Source organism: Dama dama, chromosome 13, assembly GCF_033118175.1.
Source record: "Dama dama isolate Ldn47 chromosome 13, ASM3311817v1, whole genome shotgun sequence".
Taxonomy (NCBI): Eukaryota; Metazoa; Chordata; class Mammalia; order Artiodactyla; family Cervidae; genus Dama; species Dama dama.
In genome coordinates, this window is record NC_083693.1 from 30,759,704 (window position 1) to 30,785,486 (window position 25,783).

At 39.6% G+C, this 25,783-nt stretch overlaps 1 protein-coding gene and 1 non-coding gene across 6 annotated transcripts in view; one reads left to right on the forward strand and one right to left on the reverse strand.

Moving 5' to 3' along the window:
• SEC11A (SEC11 homolog A, signal peptidase complex subunit) overlaps positions 1 to 18,791 on the reverse strand; it is a 34,253-nt gene extending 15,462 nt beyond the window's left edge. The window contains exons 1-2 of one of the 5 annotated variants that reach the window (XM_061158773.1): positions 18,770 to 18,791; positions 4,059 to 4,168 (exon numbers count right to left, since the gene is read on the reverse strand). In XM_061158773.1, the coding sequence (XP_061014756.1) occupies positions 4,059 to 4,141 (83 nt within the window). In that variant the 5' untranslated portion in view covers positions 4,142 to 4,168; positions 18,770 to 18,791. The other 4 variants (XM_061158775.1, XM_061158772.1, XM_061158774.1 and 1 more) reach the window with 4 other exon arrangements.
• On the forward strand, positions 8,650 to 8,721 carry TRNAE-UUC (transfer RNA glutamic acid (anticodon UUC)). The gene has a single exon. It is a non-coding gene; the product is annotated as a tRNA-Glu (tRNA).
• Positions 18,792 to 25,783: the final 6,992 nt, after the last annotated feature.

Sequence of the window (25,783 nt, forward strand, 5' to 3'; positions counted from 1 at the left end):
AAAAACGAGCAAAGAATTCAATTTCATGGTACTTAGTGGTTACAAACTTCTAGAGTGTCTTCTTACCTTTCACCTGTTCTACCTTATACCACGTCCTTCAAAGGTCCTAAGATATTTGCACTACTTGATGAAACTTTTTTTTCTACATTGAAATAGTGCATCAGTATTTCGGAAACTCAAGCTCTAATTTTCAATAACTGTAAGTTTAATAAGGAAAAAGTGGATAGACAAGGAATAAAATTCAACACAAGAACAATGACAAGGTTCAAACACTTCTGTTTGAAGACTCTGGTCTTCTATATATATAAGGGAGTATATCAGTGGCTCCCAAACTCTGGTGCACACAAGAATCATCTGAGAAACTTAAAAATCCCCATGCCCAGGTCATGTCTCAAACCACTTAAATCAGAATGTCTGAGGATGAGAAGTAGGCATCAAACCAATATTCTGTAAAGATCCCAGGTGATTCAAACATGAGCAAATTTGGGGGCTCACTAGAAATACAGATTTTTCAGCACAATGTTTATTCTTAAAACTTCTGTTAAGCTTCCTCATGGGGCAATCAATTCCCTTTCTTGGAAGGTGTTCAGACAAAAGATGAAACACGTGTTCGATGAAAACATTATAGAAGGTATTCTAGACATGAAATTTTCAAGTTTTTATTTTGTTTGATTTTTTAAAAAATCAGTGACATCCTTGGTTCAAATAAAACCTTGCTTGAAAATTATATAAATAAAACATAAAAGTTGAGTTATTCTGATTCAATGACTCAGCTTTATCGAACACTTATATGCAAAGTGCTAATTCTAAGTGGTGTTTCTTTATTTCAAACAATCTTTAGAACAATTCTATGATGTAGGTACTATAATTATCCTAACTTTATAGATAAGGAGACTGAGGCTTAGACTGGCCTAGAGTTATTAGTTAAAAAAAAAAAAAATTATAAAAGAAGGAATTAGACCAAGGGAGTCTACTCTCACTGTGCTAAATTGCCTCTGAGATACTCTAGAACTTTAAGTGGGGAGTTATCATGATCACATTTGCACTTAAAAAAAAAAAAGATCACATTAGAAGCTACAGAGTTTACAGAAGACATTCAAATATTTATTGAATTCATGAATAGATGGAAAAGATGAGAAGGTAAACTGGGAGACCACTTGTCCAGGGTATTATCTACAACTGAATACTTGGCAATTATTAAGTGTTATTAAAACATGCACACTGGAAAATAAGGATAAGGGGAAAAGACTGAAAAAAGAATACATGCATAATTGAGTTACCTCAATTATGTAAGAAATAATATACATGAAAAAGAGACTAAAATGTTAATAGTGATTATATCCCAGAACTATAGGTGACTTAGTTTCATCTAGATTTTTTGTGTTTTCAAAATTTCATATAATGAAGATATATTAAGGTTTTTTTAATTTTTATTATAAAAGCATTTTTTTTAAAGGTCACTACAATAGCCCAAGCAGGAAATGAAGAGGGCCTGAAACAGAAAACGGCAGGGAGGACAGTGATAAAAGGGCAGAATAGAGGGAGGGAAAACAACAAATTTGATGGTCAGTTGGATTATGACAGAAGGGGGAACAAGAATGACTCTTAGGTTTTTAACATACAACTGAGCAGATGGTCGTGACAGTCACAGAACTAGGAGGAAGAAGAACAGGTTTTTGGGAATGGGAGATGAATTTCACTTTTATTGGTGGAGCTTCAAGTGCCTGGTCAACATCTAGGTAGAGATGTTAGCGTAGGATGAAAACAAGAGTGTAGATTCAAGGGATAAAGTTGGATGAGGAAAAAAGAGATTTAAGAATCCAGATACAGATGGCAATTCAAAACAGATAAAAAGCATGTGGTGAAAAGGATTATTAAAGAAATAATTATTAAAGAAACTTTTTAAAAATTAAATAATTAGTAGACTTCTTACTATTATCTGATCAAACTATACTTTTAAATATAATACATCATCAATCAATTTTGTAAGAGGTCATATATAATTTATATAAATTATAAACTGGAAAATTCCCTGGAGGTCCATGGTTAGAACTCTTCTACTGTAGGGGGCCTAGGTTCAATCCTCCATCAGGGAATAAAGATCCCGAAGGCCATGCAGCATAACCATAAACATATTTTATATATAAATAAAAATAAAACTGACTTCAGTGTCACAAAGGGGGAAATGTTTTAAATGTTCCCTGAAACTTCAGTAAATAAAATAAATAATAAGTATTTGTCTTTATTCCCAATAGTTTCACAAAAGTCTTAAAAGTGGATTTTCAGGTGGCCTGAGTCTTTGGAGGTACATTTGGATCTAGGCAAAAATTATATTCCTTGAAGTTTCATGAAATCACGTAAGTTACCTTTTCTCTAATGACTACTCCCACCAGTCTCGACCAGATGCTCTCTTGACCTGGTCTCTTTTCATTTTTTTTCTTTATTCCACATTGACAATCAGAAAAGTTTAATATATGAACAACCTAGCTACCAAAAAAACTTATCCAAATATCCCTTTTAAATCCCAGCTGATATTTTCAGGACCACTCAAGTATGGAGCAGGTGTTTAGTATAATCCCCTACTCACTCCATCATTTCCAATTTAAAGGTAATTAGACTGTCTTTAAGCATCTCCACTGAATGGAACTCAATCTGAAATAATCCCAGAAGAATCTCCAAAAGAAGCCTCCCTGGGCCTTCTCTCTACAGCTTTTCCCCACAGTGACAATTAGTGTGGCTTCTCCTTCCACTAGTGTTTGAACACTCACTGAATTCAAACCTGTCCAGGAACTTAGGGCCACACAATTTTAGACCTGGAACATCTAGGTCTAGCCTTCATTTTATAGATGAGGAAGCTATGATTCAGTCTGTAAGAGACTTGCCCAAGGTTGTAGGTTAGACAATGAAAGAGCTAAAGACCCAAGTCTCCATACTCCTAGAACAATACATTAAGTGCTTTCCTAGATAATAAAATCCACATTTCACTGGATCTCTAAAATCACAATTGCATTTGATTAGTAATAAAGACAGATTGAGGGTGTGCATATGAGTATTAGTAAGGGAGGAGGAAGATACTGGAGACCCAGTGCTTTCAACCACTTACTGATGGAAGTAAAGCCTAGTAAACAGTCAGAGTCAAATTCTTCTTGTTAAGATTAATGTACTATTATCTAGACTCTAGGTAATGCTAATGATTCAATTTATTTTATATTTATACTCTATTATCCCCAGAAAATACTTGAGACAGCTTACATAATTAAGCTTCAAATAAGACCAAATTATAATGATTCAATTAAATAACCAAGTGTTAATTCTCCAACAATGAGTTACTAAATTAAGTTATTAAAATCATTAAGAATATGAGTACAAGGATAGGGAAGGAAAAATCGGTACGTTTGTCACTTTAAGAGATGGCATTAATATATTCAAAATTCCTGAAGTCTATTTAGAAGTGATATTTAAAGGTCAGCATGAAACATGGAAATAATTAGTGAGGCTTCTGTACTGACACTGAGAACATGTTGCAGAAGAATTCTTAATTTATGAAGATGATATATGATCTTGTAAATTAACAACTAAGTATCAGCCCTGACTGGAGACGAAAATGGCAACCCACTCCAGTATTCTTGCCTGGAAAATCCCATGGACAGAGGAGCCTGGCAGGCTACAGTCCATAGGGTCACAAAGAGTCGGACATGACTGAGCAACTAAACCACCATCAGCCCTGATAGACTAAAGTAAAAAAACATAAGAAGACAGAAAGATTTCGGGTAAATAAACTAAACTGAAACACTTCCTTAACAGATGTGCCAAAAATAAAGCTCATATGGTAAACATTTCATGGAAAAGTCAGGAGCCCTTTGGGATCTGAATGGAAAGTGCCTGACAAAGTTGAGAATTTCTCACAACTGAGAAAGAAAAACAAATTTTTCTTCCAGGTCCTCTTCTGGGAAACAGTAATGTCTAAAGGAATGATATATCCATTATTCAACATCTCAGTTTCTCTCCCAAGTAATGCCATGCAACTCCATACTTTGAAAAGAAAAATTAATTGTTACCTGAGCACCACTACAATCGGACTTTCACTTCCAGTTATGACCATTAACCCCTTCCAGATCATTAGTGCCGAGGAGACAATCATTCCAAAATTTAGGACTTGATAATACAGCTGTAAGAACAAGAGAAGAAATCAGATCCATAGTTAGCCCGACTGAGGAAAGCAACCGAGAGTAGTATCAATTTTAAAGTTTCAAGTAGTACTATTAGGGCACCTGAAGTTCAGAGACTCCTTTAAAAATTTTATTTATTTTTTTGACTGCACTGGGTCTTAGTTGTGGCATGTGTGATCTAGTTCCCTGACCAGGGATTGAACCCGGGTTCCCTACACTGGGAGCGCAGAGTCTTAGCCACTGAACCCCAGGGAAGTCCCAGAGACTGCCTTTCAAATTGTGCGTGTAATTACCCCATGAGCACATCCCAGTACAGCCCTTCAAGCCACCCAAAGAATCCTGCTCCACTTTGTTTGCTAAAACATGTTACATTCATATGATTAACATTATTTTCAGAACTTTTCATATAAATTATTTCATTTGGGCTTCACAACCATTCAGCTTAAATTCCATCACATTCACGGCACATACCAGCCAACAGCAATGTACCTGTGCTTCGAAACTCCTCTAGGACTTACTTTTCTACAATAAATAGCCCTTGATAATTACAGGCTATTCAATGACATTTAACCTGAGCCCTCATTTTATAGGTGAGGAAACAGTCTCAGAGAGAGGAAGTGATTTTGTCAAAGCCAAACCGCTTGTTTCCTATTATTTTTTGAAAAGACAAAAAATAGTCTTTTTATTCCAAAGACAGATTTAAGAAAGTAGAGTCAGAAAGGATAAGGATAGAAAAGCTAGCTTTTAAGAAGTGATTGTGGTCCGCTTGTGGATCGGCAGTCAGGAATTCAGCTGCTGCTGCTGCTGCTGCTAAGTCACTTCAGCCGTGTCCGACTCTGTGCGACCCCATAGACGGCAGCCCACCAGGCTCCCCTGTCCCTGGGATTCTCCAGGCAAGAACACTGGAGTGGGTTGCCATTTCCTTCTCCAATGCATGAAAGTGAAGTCACTCAGTCGTGTCCAACTCTTAGCAACCCCATGGACTGCAGCCCACCAGGCTCCTCCATTCATGGGATTTTCCAGGCAAGAGTACTGTAGTGGGGTGCCATTGCCTTCTCCGAAGGAATTCAGCTAGAGGTTCTATTTTCCAAACTTACCATGCTAAGAAAGTCACCTATATATACTACTGGTTAGGGCAAAAGATTATTAAGGGCCCCAATCCAGAGTCACTGAAGGAAGGGCTGTGGAACTTCTAAAAACTACAAAACATAGTTTCATGATTTCTTATTTAAAACCTTTGGGGGTCAGAAAGGCTTCATAATTCAGAATTGGCCAGATTTTGAAAAGGTAATACCCGAACATACCATATAGTACATAACACTCTGAGCAGGCAATATCCTATAGTCAAGCCTATTAATATTTCTGCAACAAAACATTAAAAACACAGTGAAATAAATAAAGCTAAAAATAGCTACATGTCAGTCAGTTCAAATCTGTTTTGCTGAGGAAAAGCTTTCTGTTTTCAGAAGGGCACAGATGTAGCATTGTCAGAACAGGTGTGAGACAGCTAATAAAATAACTGGTTGGGGTTTTTTCCTTTTTTTTTTGGCTGCACCCTATAGCATGTGGGATCTTAGTTCCCCATCCAGGGATGGACCCTGTGCCCCCTGCCATGGAGGACAGATTCTTAACCACTAGGCTATCACAGAAGTCCCTAAAGTAGCTGTTCTTTAAAAGAGAAATGAAAGATTTAAAAAATCTTGATTTTCTCTGTTCCTGCAAGGAGGTCACTATAATTACTCCTCTTTTTCCTCAGACATGTAATCCTATTTTCACTACACACTCTTTGTTGTGACATGTATCCAATCATCAAGAGCAACCTCAACAGTAGAGAAAGAGGCCGAGTCTCTCACTATGTATAAATGTTCCTTAAAAGATGCCGGCCTGTACACTTCTAAGTCAGTGTGTGACTGTCTGTCAAAACCTAGACAGAAGCACATATCTGCGAAAACAAATATTCTACCTGAGCAAAAGTTTGAAAGTACCGTATTTTTCACTCTCTTCTCCCCTTTTTCATGACAAAAATCTTTACTCAAAAGCCCCTGCTTTCTTCACCACTGTATCTAAGTGCTAATGAATGCACAGAATGAATGTAGAGAAAGAAGTATTTTGGGTATTGACAGAAATAAGGTGGCAGCTACCTAACCTCATACCATTTGGCCAAAGCAAGCTATTAATAGGACATTGTGACATATGTAGAGTAACAATCACAGAACTGAATAGCCCCATTATTTTTTCTAAGAAATGACTGGAACATTACGTTCTTCAGTGTTCAAAGTTAAAGAATGTTATTAAAAACCAGTCAAAGCTCTATGTAATATCTCTTGGTAGCTATGGCATAAGGATTTATGTGTGCTATTTTTCTTTTGCACTTTTAGGAAGTAGTGTGTGGAGACTTCCCAAAAAAGTTCCATGACTAGAATAATCTACATAAGTTAAAATACACAGTACGTAATAAATAACAAGAATTTGAGAAAAACCTACAACAGAAAATTCAGCAAAATAAAGCTGATAGTAAATTGTTTTTTTTTTTTTCTTTTTCCATTTATATTAGTTGGAGGCTAATTACTTTACAATATTATAGTGGTTTTTGCCATACATTGACATGAATCAGCCATGGATTTACATGTGTTCACCATCCTGATCCCCTCTCCCACCTCCCTCCCCATCCCATCCCTATGGGTCTTCCCAGTGATAGTAAGTTTAAATATTATAATTTAACAAGTTCTAATATGGAAGTTGGGGCTTCTAGGTGGCTCAATGGTAAAGAATCCGCCTGCCAATGCAGGATATGCAGGTTCAAGTCCTAGGTCAGGAAGATCCCTTGGAGAAAGAAATGGCAACCCACGCCAGTATTCTTGCCTGGGAAATCTCATGGAAAAAGGAGCCTAGTGGGTACAGTCCATGGGGTTGCAAAAGAGTCAGAAACAACTTAGTGACTAAACAACAAATTTGGAAGTTATATACTTGCACTTACTAGTTATCAAACACACTATTATATTTCCTGTTCTCCTAAGAGATACTTGAAGTTCAACAAAGAGTATTTTCATAGGAGTTCAGACTTCTAGTAATCTCAAGTGAAGACAAACATGACCATGGAAGCAAAAATGTGTCTGAGAGCTACAAAACAGCAGTTGGCTTAAGTCTTAAATTCCACTTATTTTGAGACCTCAAACGTAAGAGACTGATTAATTCATAATCACAATTCCCCTGGTTTCTAATTCATAGAAGTAGCAATTAAAAACTAGGGTATTAGAAGCAGATACACTGAGAGCAGCTACCAGTAAAATTTACAGCACTGAAAAACCGAAGCATATTCAGAACGGACACTTATTATGGTCCAATATATAAAGTCACTGATAGTCCCAGTGAGGGTCTTAAATGATAACAACAACAAAAATTCTTGATTTGTCTAAACAGGCATAAGATGACTTTCATTTTAAAAAATCCATTAAATTTCTTTAAAATCTGACAAATGAAAACATATCCATGCAACACTTGTATAGTAGTTTCATTCATAATAGCCTCAAATTGGAAAAAAAAAACACCAAATGTCCACCAACAGGTGAATAAATAAATTACAACATTATTTCCAAATGATGGAAAACCACTCAGGAATAGAAATGAATGAACTATTGAAACACACAACATAGATGAATCTCAAAAATACGCTATTTACTCTGTTTAATGTTATGGGGCAGCCTGGATAGATGGGGAGCTTAGGGGAGAATGGATACGTGTATATATAAGGCTGAGTCCCTTTGCCATCCACTTGAAACTATCACAACATTGTTTGTTAATCAGCTATACCCCAATACAAAATAAAAAAGTAAAAAAAAAAAAAGAAACATGTTATTCAGGCCAAGTTGGAGAAAAAGGGATCAAATTTACCTTCCTGCCTGAAATAATTAAAACACTAGATAAAATATATGAACAAAGGTTTTCAGACACTGGACATGTGACGGTGTCCAGGTAGCATAGGATTATGAAAGGAGAAACAAGGTGAGCCCTACAATTGCCCCAACTTACAGACTGGATGGTTTCCGGGTCACAGGGCAAAATGGAAATATAGCCAGAGCCTACAAGTCTCCTGACTTGATGACAAAGAACTGGGAGTCTGGGGAGACGAAGGCAGCTTTGATTGTAAGGCATTACAGAAATGAGAACTATATAAAGATCTATGCAGCCTCTCTTCTCAAGTCTTCAGCTGAGTGATGATCAGCAAGGATTAGCACATGCATTTAAGGGAAATTAATCATCTAAAGAATCATCTAAAAGGAGCAACAGAACAATTCTAAAAGCTCATATGGGGCAGGAATAATTTGTTTCCATTGGCCAGAGTGGAAATGTTCATAACACATTGGCTTTGGATAGCATACTCGAAAGTTACTGTTTAGTTGTGGTGAAAAATTAACCGTGGACTAAAGGCTGCTGTGGACTTGCCTAACAAAGCCTTTTTAAAAAGCCTTGAATCGGTAATTCCCTGGTGGTCCAGTGGTTAGGACTCAGCGCTTTCACTGCTGCCGCCCAGGTTCAACCCCTGGTTGGGGAACTAAGATCCCACAAGCTGTGTGGCTCAGCCAGAATTAAAAACAAAGAAGATGGTAGGGGAAAGACTGAGCACATTAGAGGCTTTGATGATAGAAAATATATCCAAGACCCAACTCAAATCTCTAGAGATGAAAAAGAAAACATCTGAAATGAAAACCACACAGGCTGGCTATGGCCATACCGCCTTGCATGTGCCGAATCTTGTCTGATAACCACACAAAATGGAATAACAGCAGATTAGACATCACAAAAGACAAGTTTAGTGAAACTAAAGTCATAGTAATAAAACACTATTTCAAGACGCAACTGGAGATTATCATACCAAGTGAAGTAACTCAGAAAGAGAAAGACAAATATCAAATTATATCACTTTATGTGGAATCTAAAATATGGCACAAATGAACCTATTTAAAACACAAACTGACTCTCAGACATAAAGAACACACTCTCCCCCAAGAAGCAGAAGGAGAGGGAGGGATGGACTGGAAGTTTGGGGCTTGGTAGATGCAAACCATTACATTCAGAATGGATAAACAACCAGGTCCTAATGTATAGTACAGGGAACTATATTCAATATCTTGTGATAAAACATAATGGAAAAGAATAGAAGAAACAGACAAACTCACAGTTATAGTCCAAAATGTCAATATCCCCTCTCAATAACTGATACAGCAAGAAAATTAAAAAAAAAAAAAAACCAGTAAGCATAGAAAAGATTTGAACAACACTACCAACCAATTTGACTTAACTGATATTTATAGAACATTCTGTCCAACAAGAGCAGATACACATTCCTTTTAAGTACACACAGATCATTCAGAAAGACAAACCATATTCAAGACCACAAAACAAATCTCAATAAATAGGAATTTGAATTATGCAAAGAGTATTCTCCAATCACAATGGCATGAAAATAGAAATCAGTAACAGAAAGATACCTGAAAAACTGCCCCAAATGTTTAGAAATCAAATAAGATACTTCTAAAATCACCCATGGTAGAAGAAATCAAAAGAGAATAAAAATACAACATTTCAAAATCTGCGGGATGCACTGAAAGTAGTATGTAGAGGGGATTTTATAACAGTAAATCCTATGTTAAGAAAAACAGAAAGGTCTCAAATTACAAGTTGTGTTTTGGTTTATATTCAGTTCAAAATATTTTGCAATTTCCCTGTGATTCTCCTTTGACCCATGAGTTATTTAGAAATGCACTGTTTAATTTTCAAATATTTGTAGATTTCCCAAATTAAGCTTCCAACTTAAAACACTAGGAAAACTCAAATGAAATCCAAAGTAACTCACAGAAAAGAAATACTAAAATTAGGAGTAGAAATAAGTGAAATAGAAGACAGAAAAACAGCAAAGAAAAACAAACCAATTTGACTCTGAAAAAGAAGACATATATATGTGTGTCTAACTGAATCTCTTTGCTATACACCTGCAACTAATACAACATTGTTAATGGACTACATTTCAATTAAAAAAAAATAACAAAGTAAAAATGGTTAGGATAGAAAATTTTGTTAAGTGTATTTCACCACAATTTTACAAAATTACGTGAAATGAAAGCAACCAGCTACAAAAGGATTTTGTAGAACTTTACAGGATTCCATTTAAGTACAATGTCTGCTTTGATTTACTAAAAGCCAATTGCTGATAAAAAATTAAATAAAATAATAAAATATCTAGTAAAGGTAAATCATAGAGATTGAAAGCAGATTAGTGGATGTCTGGGGCTGGGAGTGGAAATGGGCATTGACTAAAAGCACACAAAGGACCTTTTGGGATGATGAAAATATCCTAAAAATGGATTGTGGTGACAGGTGCACAACCCTATATAAATTTACTAAAACCCATGAACTATACACTTAAAATGGGTGAATTTTATGAATTATACGTCAATAAAGTGGTTTTTCTTTTTTTTTTTTAAGGCACAAATTCACAAAAGTAACAGAAGAAAACAAAGGAGGGAAGGCCAGGACTCCCCTGGAGGCCCAGCAGTTAACACAAGGGTTAACACAGTGCTTAACCACCTTCCATATGGGGGTGTGGGTTCGATCCCTCTTCAGGGAGCTAAGATCCCACATGCCTTGTGGCCAAAAAATAAAACAGAATATTGCAAAAAATTCAATAAAGATTTTTAAATGGTCCACACCAAAAAAAATAAAAACAACAAAAAAAACCCCACAAAAGTACAAAAGCCTTGGAGTAAGGGAAGTTTTTTAAATTGACCTGAAATCCAGAAGCCATGAAGAAAAAAATGGTAAATTTGACTACCCAAAACAATATAAAAGAGCAAATAACCAAAAAAAACCACCCAAAAACCCAACAACTATGCATGGCAAATTATACTGTAAGCTAAGTCAAAACACAAATGACAAACTGGGAGAAAATATTTACTATATATATACAAAACAAAAGACTAATAGTCCTATTAAGAGATCCTACAAATCAATAGCAACAATCCAAAAGGGAAATAAGAAAAGTGTTATGAACTGCTAGCTCATTGAAAATGAAATATAAACTCCAAAATCACATGAAAATATGCTCAACCAAACTCATAATGAGCGAAATACAAGTAAGCTGTCCTGATATACCACTTTTCATTTATTAGAATGGAAAAAATCTCAAAGTCTGAAAACACAATGCTGGCAAGACTATAGGAAAAAGTGACTTTCACTTTTTGTGGGGGGCGGAGGAGAACAATGTAAATATATTAACTATTTAAACTATTCATTAAAAACCAGGAGGAGGGAGTCCATGATCTTATTTTAACTACCTTGTTTTTCTGAGACACTTGGCACTTGATCATCTTTTTCTCACTCCCTGATCTCTTGGTTTCTGTGTCACCAACCTCAGACCCTGACCTCTTCTCTGATATCCCGTTAAATACAAGTGTTCTAGGAGTCCAACCTTTGCCCTTTTCTCTTTCCACTCTGCAGTCTTATCTATTCATAGATTCAATTATCACATATCAGCATATATCACCCAAATCTCTTCTCCAGACCAGACCAGTTCTATCCAATTGGTAAGTATATCCAGTTATTTACTGAAAATCACCTAGGTGTTACACAGACACTTTAAATTCAACACGTACAGAGCTGAACTCAATCCTTTTCCTCTACCTCCATCCATGTACTCTAGCTTAGTGATTAGTCCCACCATGCATGTAAGTCCTCTAAATTTTACCTTCCCAACATCTCTTACATCCAACCCACTGGCTTTATTTCTATGACTACTGCCTTACTTCACATCTTATCTCCACTTATCCAGACTACTGAAGCAATCTGACAGTTTTATCTCTAGTACATCTTTCTAATTCATGCACCAATATATAATTATTGTTCGGAAAGTGAAAATAAAATTATTGAGCTGTCTGCTCAAAATCTTCTCTTACCACCTCTCAAAATCTTCTCTGACCACCTACAGGCTAACTTCTGAACCCCTAAGTACAGAGGGCCTTCCATGGTCTGGCTTGGCTCTTGCTGTCCTCTCCTTTCTTCTCACTGAAGTGATTCTCTAGATTCAGACCATAATTTAACTTGTAATGCAGTGTATCATGGTGTCAGTCAGCCTCTTTCCCTAGCCACTCATGTCTCTTAACCATGGACTCACGGTCAAATGGCTATAGCAGCCAAGATGAAGGTTAGCAACGTGGACTTTCACTCACCAGGACCAGCTTGGTTCTAGCCAATGATAAGTGCCTAGACTGCCAACTGCAAAGACCAACAATGCCACCATTCCTGACGCTGGATTACTTCCATCATGGAAGGGGCAGTAATTTCTTCTTTCTAGAATAGATTCTGAATACAGAGGGCTTCCCTAGTGGCTCAGCAGTAAAGAATCTCTCTGCAGTGCAGGAGACCTAGGTCTGATCTCTGGGTCCGGAAGATCCCGAGGAAGAAAATGGCAACCCGCTCCAGTATTCTTGCTTGGGAAATCCCATGGACAGAGGAGCATCATGGGCTACAGTTCATGGGGTCACAAAGAGTCGGACACAACTTAGCAATTAAACCACCACAGCCATAGATCTGTCTTCCTTGTCTTCAGTATTTCCATCAAAACCAGCACCCATGAACTTACAGAATGCCTTTATGACTCATCATGACATTCCATACAGCACTGCTTCTGATCAGAAAACTTATTTTACAGGTAATAAAGCACAACAGTCACATGGGCACACAGTCATGAATTTCACTGGTCTTATATGTTGGAGAAGGCAATGGCACCCCACTCCAGTACTCTTGCCTGGAAAATCCCAAGGATGGAGGAGCCTGGTAGGCTGCAGTCCATGGGGTCGCTAAGAGTCGGACGCGACTGAGCAACTTCACTTTCACTTTTCACTTTCATGCATTGGAGAAGGAAAGGGCACCCCACCTCCAGTATTCTTGCCTGGAGAATCCCAGGGACGGGGCAGCCTGGTGGGCTGCCATCTATGGGGTCGCACAGAGTCGGACATGACTGAAGCGACTTAGCAGCAGCAGCATGTGTCCTCTATCATCTTAAGTGGCTGGCCTGAGAGAACAGTGGAAGAGTAGGCATTATAAATTTATTGTCTTTCGGCACCAAATCCATCCTTCTGTGTTACTAGGCTGAGCCCTGTAAACAAGGGCACCTTTTCCCACTGCCTCAAGGATGTACGTTTTTCTTAACAAAGGCACTGCAGGGCCGCTGCAAGATGACAGAGAGTGGGAAGGGCTTCTCTTCCCATGGAGTGTTTGTATTTCACCAGGTAGCCAGTAGATCTGAGTACAGGAGGTCTTCGAGAGCACACCTCAGAGACCATCACAGACTGGCTCCTGCCCACACACACTCGCAAATTTCTCAGCCTCTCAGTAGGCCGCTTCTATGGACCAGTTCCAGTTCACTGCTCTGGCAAATGTCACTACATGTCCCTGTGACAGCCACACCCTCTCCAAAGAAGTCTGTTATCTCAGGTTATTGGAAGGGGCTTGGAGGGAGGTATTCTGCTAGTTCTTTGTTGACTCCCTTAACCTAGAAGGCATAATTACTGGTTTCTGTACACACTATTTCTAAACCCCTTAAGAGTCCTCTTTTACCCATTTTAGTGGCTGAGCATCTTTCAACCAGTTGACAACTCTCTATATTTAATACCCTGCTAGTGATAAAGATTTTCCCGATCCTAAACAAGACCAGATTAGCTTTCAATAATCAAAAAAAGTAATGGATCTGTCCTCGGTGTTGTATATACGTCCTATTTGCAGTACACTTGCTCATATTAGGTTCAAGTCTAAGAAGAATCTAGGCTTCTGTGTGCTTCACTAGAGAGCCAATTTATTAAAAAGAAAAAGTTACCAAAAATATCTGGAATTCAATCAGAAATCACTACAGTAGCCATTAAGAGTTAAGTGATCCTAAGAGATAGATATAAAAAGAAGGACTTCCCTGGTGGTCCGGTGGTTAAGACTCTGCCCTTCCACTGCAGGGAGCAGGGGTTCAATTCCTTGTCAAAGATCCCACATGCTTCATGGGCACGGCCAAAATATTTTTTTTAAAAATAGAAAGACAACAAAAGAAAGGATTGTGCCAAGTCTTAAAGTCTTCAGATTTTGGTAGGAAAACATACAGATAATTAAAATCCAAAGAAATGCCAAGTTCAATCAAGTAAAGGAAAAGACCTAAGGAGACACTAAGAGGAAATTCTGTGACAGTCAGACTAGTCCATCAGGGCTCAAACACGGATCCAGTCAGACTGGCCAAAGTCCTCTGGTCATTAAGAATTCTCAGCAAAAAACAAAAACTTCTCAGCAAACAGAGAATTACACATAAAAGTAATAGAAAAATTATTTGGCATAACATACTTATTTAGCAAATAAGCCTCTTTTCACTCCAGGACTCTCATGTTAAGGACTCTGTGCATATTTGGAATCTTAAGTTTTTGTAACATTTAAAGAGAATATGATCTATTAAAGTAGGTCAGGTTTGCAATTCTAATTCAAAATGTACAATGAATTGTTATAGATTTATATTTTAATCAGAAAACTTACTATTTATATATTATATTCAAATGCTGAAACATGTGAGAGAACCTAAGCTTCAAATTTATAAAAATTACATAAGTATGAACTGATGTTTGTTGAATAATTAACCTTCTTAAAAAGGAAATTCTTTAAATTTATAAATCAAATTTAATACTTTTAAGATGTCTGTTTACAAATTAGCCTAAATATTCAAAGGCCCTTAAAAGTGATTCTTAAAATTTGCTAGACCTGGGAAGTCCCTGGAAGCCCAGTGGTCAGGGCCCTGTGATTTCACTGCCAAGTGCCCGGGTTCAATACCTGGTCAGGGAACTAAGATCCCACAGGCCTCATGGTGTGCCAAAAAAAGTTGCTAGACTTTCAATAGGATAAGATTTGAAAACTGATTCTAAAAGATTTAAGAACTGAGTTTTTAAATTTTAGACTTTATAAATTGAGGTGTTTTTTTTTTTCCCAAATACAAGAATTCTAAATAGGTTTTTCTGCACACAAAGGCTATCTCAATGGGCATCAAGAAATTAACCTACAACCAGAGGAGTGATGGAACCAACTTGCTAAATTCTGAGGAATCTTGCAAGCTGATTGTTAAACAAAGAGTTAGAAAAATTAGTACAATTACTTTAAAAACAAAGTTAACAAATAATCTAAATTCATCAGTTTCTTTTTTATTACATTTTACCATTATCTATGTTCTTGAGATTATTTTTTAAATTTTATTTGTAAGGTGGAAATTATAGTTGCAGCCTACTACATTTCTTCCTAATTCAGCATTCAGTGATGTCATGTCAGGAGCTTGAAATTGGTCATGTTGGAAGTATTTACACCACAGAAATGGGCAAACTATAAATCAGGGCTTTGTGGATTAAGGAAAGCCTCGGAAAAGCTGTGCTCTGATATTACAGTAAAAGAGCCACAATGTAAAGAGGAGAAGACAAATAAAACACTATATAACAGCTAAAAGGGCTTTAGAGATCACCTAATAGTCTAGGGCGGTACACAAAGGCTCAAAAATAATACAAGGGGCATTCTCAAGACAGTTAAGTACACAAAGTTTGAACAGAACCATGTTCATACACACAGTGAAATGAAATAGGCAGGAAAATTAAACCCCAGTTTATGAGAGAGAGAGAAAAAGCAGACTGTAAAATGACTAGGACTTATTGCAAACACCATTCTAACGGGCTTGGGACTTTAACTTAAAATAGGATCTACTGAAGTTTGAGGACAGGAGAGAAGACATTAATCTGGCAACAGCTTATTGGATGCCATGAAGGTAGTGAAACACTTTAATTCTGAAAATTGTGAAGCAGACAGAAAAAAAAATTATATACAGTAAACAATCATGGGGGCCTGGAGGGCTACAGTTCATAGGGCTAAAGAGAGTTGGACGTGACTGAAGCAATTTAGCACACACAAGTTAAAAATCAATTAAAACTCAAAGCTCAAAGAATACATACTCTGGTTCCATTTCTATAAAACACAAACCCATCAATACTGACAAAAAGCAAATCAGTGGTTTCCAAGTGTTAGAGAGATGAACTACAAGGGATCTCGTGGGTGATAGAAATGTTCTGTATCTTGACTGTAATATATGTATATAACTGTAGAAACTTATCAACTGATACATTTTTATTTTTGGCCTTGCCGGGTGGCTTCTGAAATCTTAGTTCTTGACCAGGGATGGATCCCAGGCCATCAGCAGTGAAAATCCCGAGTCCTAACCACTGACCTGTCAGGGGATTCCCTCAACTGATACACTTTAAATGGATGGAGTTTACTGTATTAAAGTATTCCTCTATTAAAAAATAATTACAACTCAAATTAATCAAACATTTGATGAAACTTCTAGTTTCCCTCTTTTCATCTAGTAAGCTCTCGGTACAAACGCATGTGTGCATACTTAGTCACTTCAGTGGAGTTCAACTCTTTGTGACTCTATGGACTGTGTAGCCCATCAGGCTTCTCTGCCCATGGGATTTTCCAAGCAAGAATACTGGAGTGGGTAGGCATGCCCTCCTCCAGGGGATCTTCCCAACCCAGGGATCGAACCCTAGTCTCCTGCATTGCAGGCAGATTCTTTACCACTGAGCCACCAGGGAAACCCCTCAGTACCTATAGGCAGTACCATCAATTTTTTCCTCAGATACTATGTGCAGGTAAAACCTCATTTATAACTTTTCCTCACCCCCATCCCCATGCAATCCAATCCTTCCCAACCCCTCCTAACAATCTCTGGTAGGCTGCTCATTTTCTTTACCTGTATAATGGGCATAAAATGACCTACCTCACAGGTATATAATGCACTCCATATATAGCAAGAGGTCAAAATAGTTACTGTTCTGCCTTAGTCATTTTCTACTTATTGATGCTCCTTGAAGACCAGAGTCTAAGTGGTTCTTATTTATTTTTGCATTTTTCTCACTGAACCTAGCACAGGGAACAATAGAGGCCCCAAATAAGAATTTCTCCAGAGAAATGTCTGTGGCACCTAGAAATTCAGATATGGATGAAAAAACACTATACAGATGAGAATTTTAAATGTTATAAAGACATAAAAGTCGTGCAATTTGAAAAGGAAAGATCAATTATGACTGAAGGAAGTAGGAAACATTTCTAAGAGCTAGCTAAGGTCTGAGCTAGCTGAGGTCTGAAGGGGAGTAAGGGGAGGGTGCATATTTTCTTCCCTACATGGTAATTATAAACTGCAAAACAGAAGTCCAAGAGAAAAACCTTTAATAGTGACATCAGGATCCTTCTTAACAGCAAAACACTGTAAAAAAGGTCCGAAGCAAGCAAAACTAGGCTCTTCAGACACTACTGACCTCGAAGACAAAAAGAAGCAACTTTTCCCAATGACTAAATAATTACAGGGCTTCCCAGGTGTCTCAGTGATAAATAATCTGCCTGCCAATGCAGGAGACACGGGTTCCATCTCCGATCCGGGAAGATACCCTGGAGAAGGAAATGGCAACACACTCCAGTATTCTTGCCTGGGAAACCCCTGGACAGAGGTGACTGGAGGGCTACCGTCCATGGGGTCGCAAAAGAATCGGACACGATAGAAACAACTAAACAACAACAACAAATAATTGCAACAGGACTATCCGGAATATGATCTCTAAGTTCAGGATGGAATAAGGTTTAAGGACAAAAATCAGGAAATGTAAGTTTCAAGATCCCTGTACCACTAATATTCTGAGGTACACCCTAAGGCTGAAGTGGACTCGAGGGCAAGCAGAGTAACTGTTTCAACTCTGAACTCGAAGGTAGTTCCAGGAAGTCAGTACAGACCGATGGGGCCCAGTTGTACTAGAAAGGTTGCAACGGGCTCAAAGTAGAATGGCTTTTGTGGGGCCTATAACCGTCTCCCCGAGCATCCCAGAAGCCTGAGAAGCAGTGGACTGCTAAACCCAGTTGCCAGAATCCATCGGAAGTCACTGCGATTGAAGTTTGCCGCCTTACCCAGTCTAACACAATAAGCAGCCCCAACTCCCACTTAAAAAGAGCCCCACGGTTTCCACTTGCTTCCCTGCCTCATTATGGGCAATGGAACGTGACGATCAGGCTTCCCGCTCCGCCCGGAAAAGGCCCAGTCTCAACTAAGGGCTAAAACAGCGAGTGGATAAAGCTATCTCTGGCCACAGACTCCACAAAGAGATGGAAGAGTCCAGGCGTCAGACCCGCTCAGGCCCTCATACTGGGGCCCAGAGGTACGCGGGGCAACAGTGGAAGGTACAAGGGGAACGGTGGGCGGCCAAGCTCACCTGCCGCTTGTTCATCCGCCGCACATCGTCCAAAAAATCTAGAGACAGCATGGCGGGGCCGACGAGGGGACACGGGAAGAAGAAAGGGCGCGATGTGACCGGCGGGAGGAACGGCTGGCGCACGGGCCAAGCGCACACTGGACAGGACCCCGCGGTGCCCGCGCTTCCGCTTCCGGGGTGGAACCGGCGCGGCCCCGCCCCCTCGCCGCGACAGGCGGACAAAGGGACTCCCGGCCGTCCTACTCCAGTCTCCTGGCCTGGCCTCGCTGAAGGAGCCTCTCGTACCTCCTGGAGCTCGTCTGCTGAGAGCCGACTGAAGCCCACTTCCCGCGCTCATCCTCGCGGCCCCACACTGTGGCGGCCGCTCAGGGTTAGGTAGGAGACCGCCCAGCAACCTCCGGAAGGCGGGACCTAGCTCACGCCTGGCCAATAGGGAACCGTGTCTCTGCGGGGCAGAAACGGCCCCTGAGTGGCCCGCCTCGGTTCAAGCCCGGGCCGCGAGTCTGGGTGTGGCGCTGGATTTGTCCTGAGCTCCGGGAAACTGACCACTGAGGTATTTCCAAAAGTGCTGTTGGGTTAGGGCGGAGGCTGTGACTTTCAGAGCACTGCTTGAAGCTTTCAGGAGTTTAAGAAGCTCTTAGTTACAGAGGAAATCTGGTAGGATTAGAAAACTACCAAACCCAGAGGTGAGAGGGAGACAAGAGGAGCGAACTGCCAAACCATGGGGCTTCCCTGGTAGCTCAGATGGTAAAGAATCTGCCTGCAATGCAGGAGACTTGGGTTTGATGCCTGGGTCAGGAAGATCCCCTGGAGAAGGGAAAGCCTACCCACTCCACTGTTGCTTAGAGAACCCCATGGACAGAGGACCCTGGTGGGCTACAGTCTACGGGGTCCCAAAGAGTCAGACACGACTGAGCACCTGATGGATGACGGATGGATTCATCAACTGATGAAGGGATGAACAAAATGTGGTATATCCATACAATTGAATATTATTTAGAAACAAAAAGAAATATTGTGACACAGATGAACCTTTAAAAACATTAGATTCTTAAAACATTGCTTCTTAGTGAAAGAAGCCAATCACAAAAGACCATGAATTTTATGTAAAATGTCCCGAATAGTCAAATCCATAAAGACAGAAAGCAGTGGTTGCCAGGGCTGGGAGGGTTGGGTAAAGTGGGAGGTGATGCTAGTGGGTATGGGGTTTCTTTTTGGGGGAAGGTGTTGAAAATGTTCTAAAATTGATTATGGTGATAGTTATACAACTCTATGAATATACTAAAAAAACCCACTGAATTGTATGCTTCAAATTGGTGAACTGTATGGTATGTGAATTATATCACAATAAAGCTGTTACAAAAAAGAAAAAAGAACCATTGACTTCTTGTTCATTGTTAAATTTCCAGTGGCGAATGCACAACCTGACAAACATTGAGCACCCAACAAATATTTGTTGAATTTAAAATGTGTGTGTGTGTTGGGAATCTCCAACTATTGTGCATAGGTAAGCCACACTTATTGAGTCAAAATATGAATCCTTGATTTCTTGAAATTAGAAAGGCCTGTGGAGGAAAATAGACATAAGTTCCTTGAAGGCAAGGACCTTTTCTTGTCCATTCATCTCTCCCCAGCTTTCTTAACAATAACTAACTTTCTCCATTTTTTAAAAAAATTTATTTACTTAATGTATTTTTGGTTGCACTGTGTCTTCGTCACTGGGCACAGGATTTGTGTAGTTGCAGCCAGCAGGACTACTCTAGTTTCGGAGCATGGGCTCGAGGGCACGAGGGCTCAGTAGTTGTAATATAGGGGATTAGTTGTCCCACGGCATGTGGGATCTAATTCCCTGACCAGGGATCACACCTGGGCCCCCTTCACGGGGAGCATGGAGTCTTGGCCACTGGACCACTGGGGAAGTCCCCTACTTCATAAACTTTAAATGTCAGACTAATTATGATTTTCTCAGAAATCATGTTACATCTCAATAGTCATTTCACTCTTTAGGTTGTGTTGGCTCTATAGTTTGTCTCAGCTAATGTTCAGTTGTTAGGATGCCATTACTATAATGTATTGTTTCATAATAAGTGTTTAGTTTATGTGTTAAATTTGAAATTTCACTGTATTACATTTTATTTTCAACTAACAAAAATGGATCATTAATTCAAATCAGGTAGTTGAAAGTTAATTAAATCAGGATGCTGAATATGTTCAAACTCAGAAAAAAAGTTGTAAATGAAATATTGCCCAGGAATCCAGTGCAAATATATATACTGGGAGAATCTGACTGCACTGGGACTGGGTAACCCACAAGTGTAATGAATTATGATGAGCAGCTGAAAAAGAACAGTGCTAATAGACATGTGATAAGCCTCTAAGAAGTGTGTTTTATTAAACTGGCAGTAGAAAACAAACGTATGGTTACAAGCGGGGAAAAGAAAGGAGGAGGGATAAAATGGGAGATGCGGATTGCTGTGTACACACTACTATATATAAAATAGATAACTGCTAAGGACCTACTGTATAGCACAGGGAACTCTGCTTAATACTCTAATGACTTATATAGGAAAAGAATCTAAAAAAGAGTAGATACAGGTATGTTGTATATGCATATCGGGTTCACTTTGCTGTACACCTAAAACAAACAATGTTGTAAATTAACTATACTCTAAGTTTTACATTTTTGGTATACTCTAATAAAATGTTTAAAAAATAAATAAAATAATTGGTTGTCTATTTGCCCCTGGTTCCCAGTGCATACATGTGGTTCGTTCCATAGCTTATGAAATTTGGTCAAAACAGTATCAACTAAGTCTGAGATTTTAGTCCCTTTTTTTTTAATGGCCAATCTGATAATCAAAAAAATTTTTTCTAGAGGAAGAAAACCCCACAAAATAATACTATCTAATATAACTTTGATAAAATTTCTCGCTAAAGATCAAAACTATAAAGCTATACTTTGAAGCTGTGCTTTTTATAGCCAAAACAGTGACAGGTCACATTTTTGCCAAAAAGCTTTTAAAGTCAGTCACAGTGTTAATGATTAAAAGCCCAGTAAGAAAACTAAAATTTTGGCAAAATTCCTTTATCAAAAGATATTGTTGAAAGAAACAGATGCTGTTGGACATTGCATAATATCCATGGCATATAAAGTAGACAAACATTGTCTGGAGTTGCCTAGGGCTGCTAGAGAAAGTCATCCTACTATGGTAGGTCTAGAAATCTATTACACCCCTTTCCCCTCGTTTTCATTGAGCTGATGAATTTGTTATCTATGTCTGTACAACAAATCACCCCCAAACCTAGCAACTTAAAACAAGAAACGTTATCTCTGTTTCTGTGGGTCAGAAATTTGAGACCGCCCTCACCTACCAGTGGTTTAGGTTCAAAGTCCCTCTGAAAGTTATAGTCAAACTATCCAGAGGGGCTGCCATCTCATCTGAAGGCTTAACTGAGGGAGGGTCTGCTCCATGCTCACTCATGTAATTGTTGGTAGGTCTTGGTTATTCCTGGGCTGTTGGATTGAAGCCTTGGTTCCTACTTGGCTGTTTCCCATAGGTCTCCTTGCCATGTGGACCTCTCTTTAGGGCAGCTTACAACATGGCTGTTAACTTCTATCAGAGTGAATGATCCAAGAGAGAAAAAAATGAATCTAGACTAGCATAACCAACTTATCCTGATTTTCCTGGGTTTTGCACTGAAATTCATTTATTTGGCTGCGCTGGGTCTTAGTTGTGGCATGTGAGATCTAGTTCCCTGACTGAGGAGAGAACCAGGGCCCCCTACAATGGGAGCGTGGAGTCTTAGCCCCTGGACCACCAGGGAAGTTCCCTACATTCTTAATATCTCTCTTTGACCACTTTCTTCATTCCCACTGTCACTACCTTGGTTCATGCTACTTTCACTTATCCTGATTATTGCAGTGAAGCCCTAATCTGTTTTCCGACCTGCAGTCTTGCTCCAGGTCTTGCCTTACTCCCATCTACCCTCCACACTGCAGTCAGAGTGATTTATCCAAGCCGTTAATTTGGTGATGTTACTTTCTTACATAAAATCTTTCAGTAGATCCTCCTGACTCACAGGATATGTCAAATTCCTTAGCATGCTACAAAAGACACTTTGTGATCTGGCCCCTGCCTCCCTCTCCCTCCCCTTGCATTTGAGACCATGTAGTTCCCTGAATGCCACATGTTCTCACTTTTGTGTAAGTTGCCTCCTCTGCCTGAAAAGAGATGCCTCCTCCATCTCACCCCAGCACTTTATTTTTTTTTAAGTTTTTTTAAAATTTATTTTTGGCCGTGCTGCATCTTCTCTAGTTGCGTTGATTCACGGTTACTCTCTAGTTGCCATAGGAGGGCTTCTCATTGCGGTGCCTTCTCTTGTTGAGGAGCATGGGCTCTAGAGCTGGGGCTCAGTGGTTGTGGCACATGGATTTAGTTGCTCTGGGGACATGTGGAATCTCCCCAGACCAGGGATCAAACCTGTGTCCCCTGCATTAGGCAAGCAGATTCTTTAACCACTAGACCACCAGGGAAGCCCACCCCAGCACTTTTTATTCCTCCTTGCCTTTCAGATTCAGCTCATTCACCACCTTCTCTGGGAAGCCTTCACTGCACTTCTCCTATTTGCATTCTTACCATCATTTGTGTATTGTGTAGTTGAACATTGTGTATCTGTTGCTCTCACCAGACTCTGAGTTTCCTGGGGGCAAGAGCTTTAAAACTTATCTTTTTACTCCCAACTTACGTGAAACAAACACAGAAGAGAGGTTGTCAAATGAATGAATGGAGGCCCAGCCCTTCCAGAGACAGAGGGATCAAGGATAACTTTAAGGATAGGATTACCCTCCCTCAGATTCACAGTGTGTGCTCAAGGCTGAAAGTGAATTTATTGAAATAAAAAGCAGAAGATATAGGGAACTTCCCTGGTAGTCCAGTGGTTAAGACTCCATGCTTCCGTATATGTATGGCTGAATCCCTTCACTGTGTACCTGAAACTATCACAACATTGTTTGTTAATCAGCTATACCCCAATACAAAAGAAAAAGTCAAAAAAATTAAATTAAAAAGCTAAAAAAAATGCCAAATACTCTTGCACTTCCACTTCAGGGGGCACAGATTCCATCCCTGATCAGGGAGCTAGATCCCACATGTCACATGGCATGGCTAAAAAAAAAAAAAAACAAAAAACAGAAGATATAGCCTTCATTCTTGAAGGGTTTTCAGTATGATTTGCAGCAGAAAAAGAAAAAGGTATCTATTATGAAAGGAAACAAGCTAGATATAACTGCTAGCCTATACATGCTATTGAAACTCATAGAAGAAAGACTCTTTCAGGCACGGCCTTAGTCAAAGGAAATTCTTGAGGGAAGCTGGACCACAGCTAGGTCAGCTTTGTATTGTAATAAAGGAAGCGTAATGTCCAGCACAGGTTAGAAACAGGGTTAGGTGGGGGGGGGGGGGGGTGGCTAACTCCCAGTTTTCATTCCTTGGGAGCTTACCGTTTTGAATAAAAGGGAGGCTCAGTAAGAAATAATTGGGATGAAAAGAATCCGTTAGGAAGGAAGAGGACCTGGAGAGATTAATATAAACTGGGTGGATCTGGAAAGGCTTAATGAGGCTTCCCTGCAGTGTTGGGATAGAAACAGTACGTCTTATGAAAATAATTCAGATATTTAGGACAGGTGATACCACACTACATAAAGATGTAAAGCCTCAGGAATGAACTTTTCCAAATGCGGGTCCCTGGATTGCTATTTTCTCTGCTCACCAGACTGCCAATCTTTCCAAACACATAAGTCCTCTGGACCCCATCGATCACAATGGCATGTCTGGTATTTTTCTTTACATATATCCTGCTGGCCTGCCTGAAGGAAACACCTTATAGAGTATAAGTCGGGCCAATTTAATTTTTTGTTTGCTTGGTTTTGGGGGGTTTTGTTTGTTTATTTGGCTGCACTGGATCTTAGTTGCGGCATGCAGGATCATTCGAACTCTTAGTTTTGGCAAGTGGTATTTAGTTCCCTGACCAGAGATCCAACCCAGGCCCCCTGCATTGGGAGCACAGAGTCTTAGCCACTGGACCACCAGAAAAGTCCAAGATCCACTTGACTTTGAATCACAAATTAATCCACTCACTGGCTGTGTGATCTTGGGCCAGTCAATTAACTATTTTTATCCTCACTTTTCTGGCATGTAAGATGGGGAATAAAAATCATTTCATCATTCGAAGATTACACAAGATCGTACATGTTGCTAATGCTATTTGCACAATGGATGACAAATGGTAAGTGGGCAATAAATGAGAATAATTATTAAAAACAGGAAGTGGATTCAGCTGATATCCAAATGCTCAGACCTAAGAAAGCCTGTCATTGTGTAACTGAACCTCAGACGGGGGAGCCTGGTGGGCTGACGTCTATGGGGTCGCACAGAGTCGGACACGACTGAAGTGACTTAGCAGCAGCAGCAAGTCACGTCTATACAAATCAGTGGTGTTTATCAGCAGAAGCAAAGGTGACGCCATTTTGGAAAACTCTATTCAAGAAAAAAAATGCTATGATCTCACCCACATTTCCTTGACCATCCCCCAGTGAAGGAAGTGGTAGGTAGAAGGAGAAGGTCTCCCTGTGACCCTGACAGGAAAGGAAGTGGCCCCGGGCATACTGGGTAGGCTAGTGCCCAGGTCACACTGGATGTCTAGCTCTTCCTCAGTGCCACCTCCCAAAAGGATCTATCTGGGTTTGCTGAAGGGGACCCATCCACCCCCCGCCCCAAGATCGGGTCAGAGGCTAAAGAAATGGGACTTTCTGCCCACCAACCCAGTGGCTACAGACATGAGAAACTATGGTTTCAAAGTGTCTGCTGGGGCTCCCCTGGCGGTCCAGTGGCTAAGACTCCCTGCTTCCAATGCAGGAGCCCCAGGGTTCAATCCCTGGTCAGGGAGCTAAATTCCACATGCTGCATTTAAGACCCAGTGCAGCCAAAGAAATGAACAATAATAATAAAGTAAATGTAACTATTTTAAAAAATAGTAATGAAGTAGCTCTGTATAACATGAGGCATCAGGAAGAAGTATCACTCCCCCAAATCAAAGGTGTCTTCTGGGTAGAGAGTATTACTAAGGTCACTCAAGTCTCCCTGGGTGAGTTTCAGAGAGCTCTCTTTAAAAAGCCCTGGACAGCTGCAGGGGCAGCTGGGAGAAGGAAGCTCCGCTTTCCGGATTGGTATGTGTGTGTGCAAGTGGTGGGGGGTGGGGGGCATCAATTTCCTGTTTGGCCATTGTGCTTTGGCTAAAAGG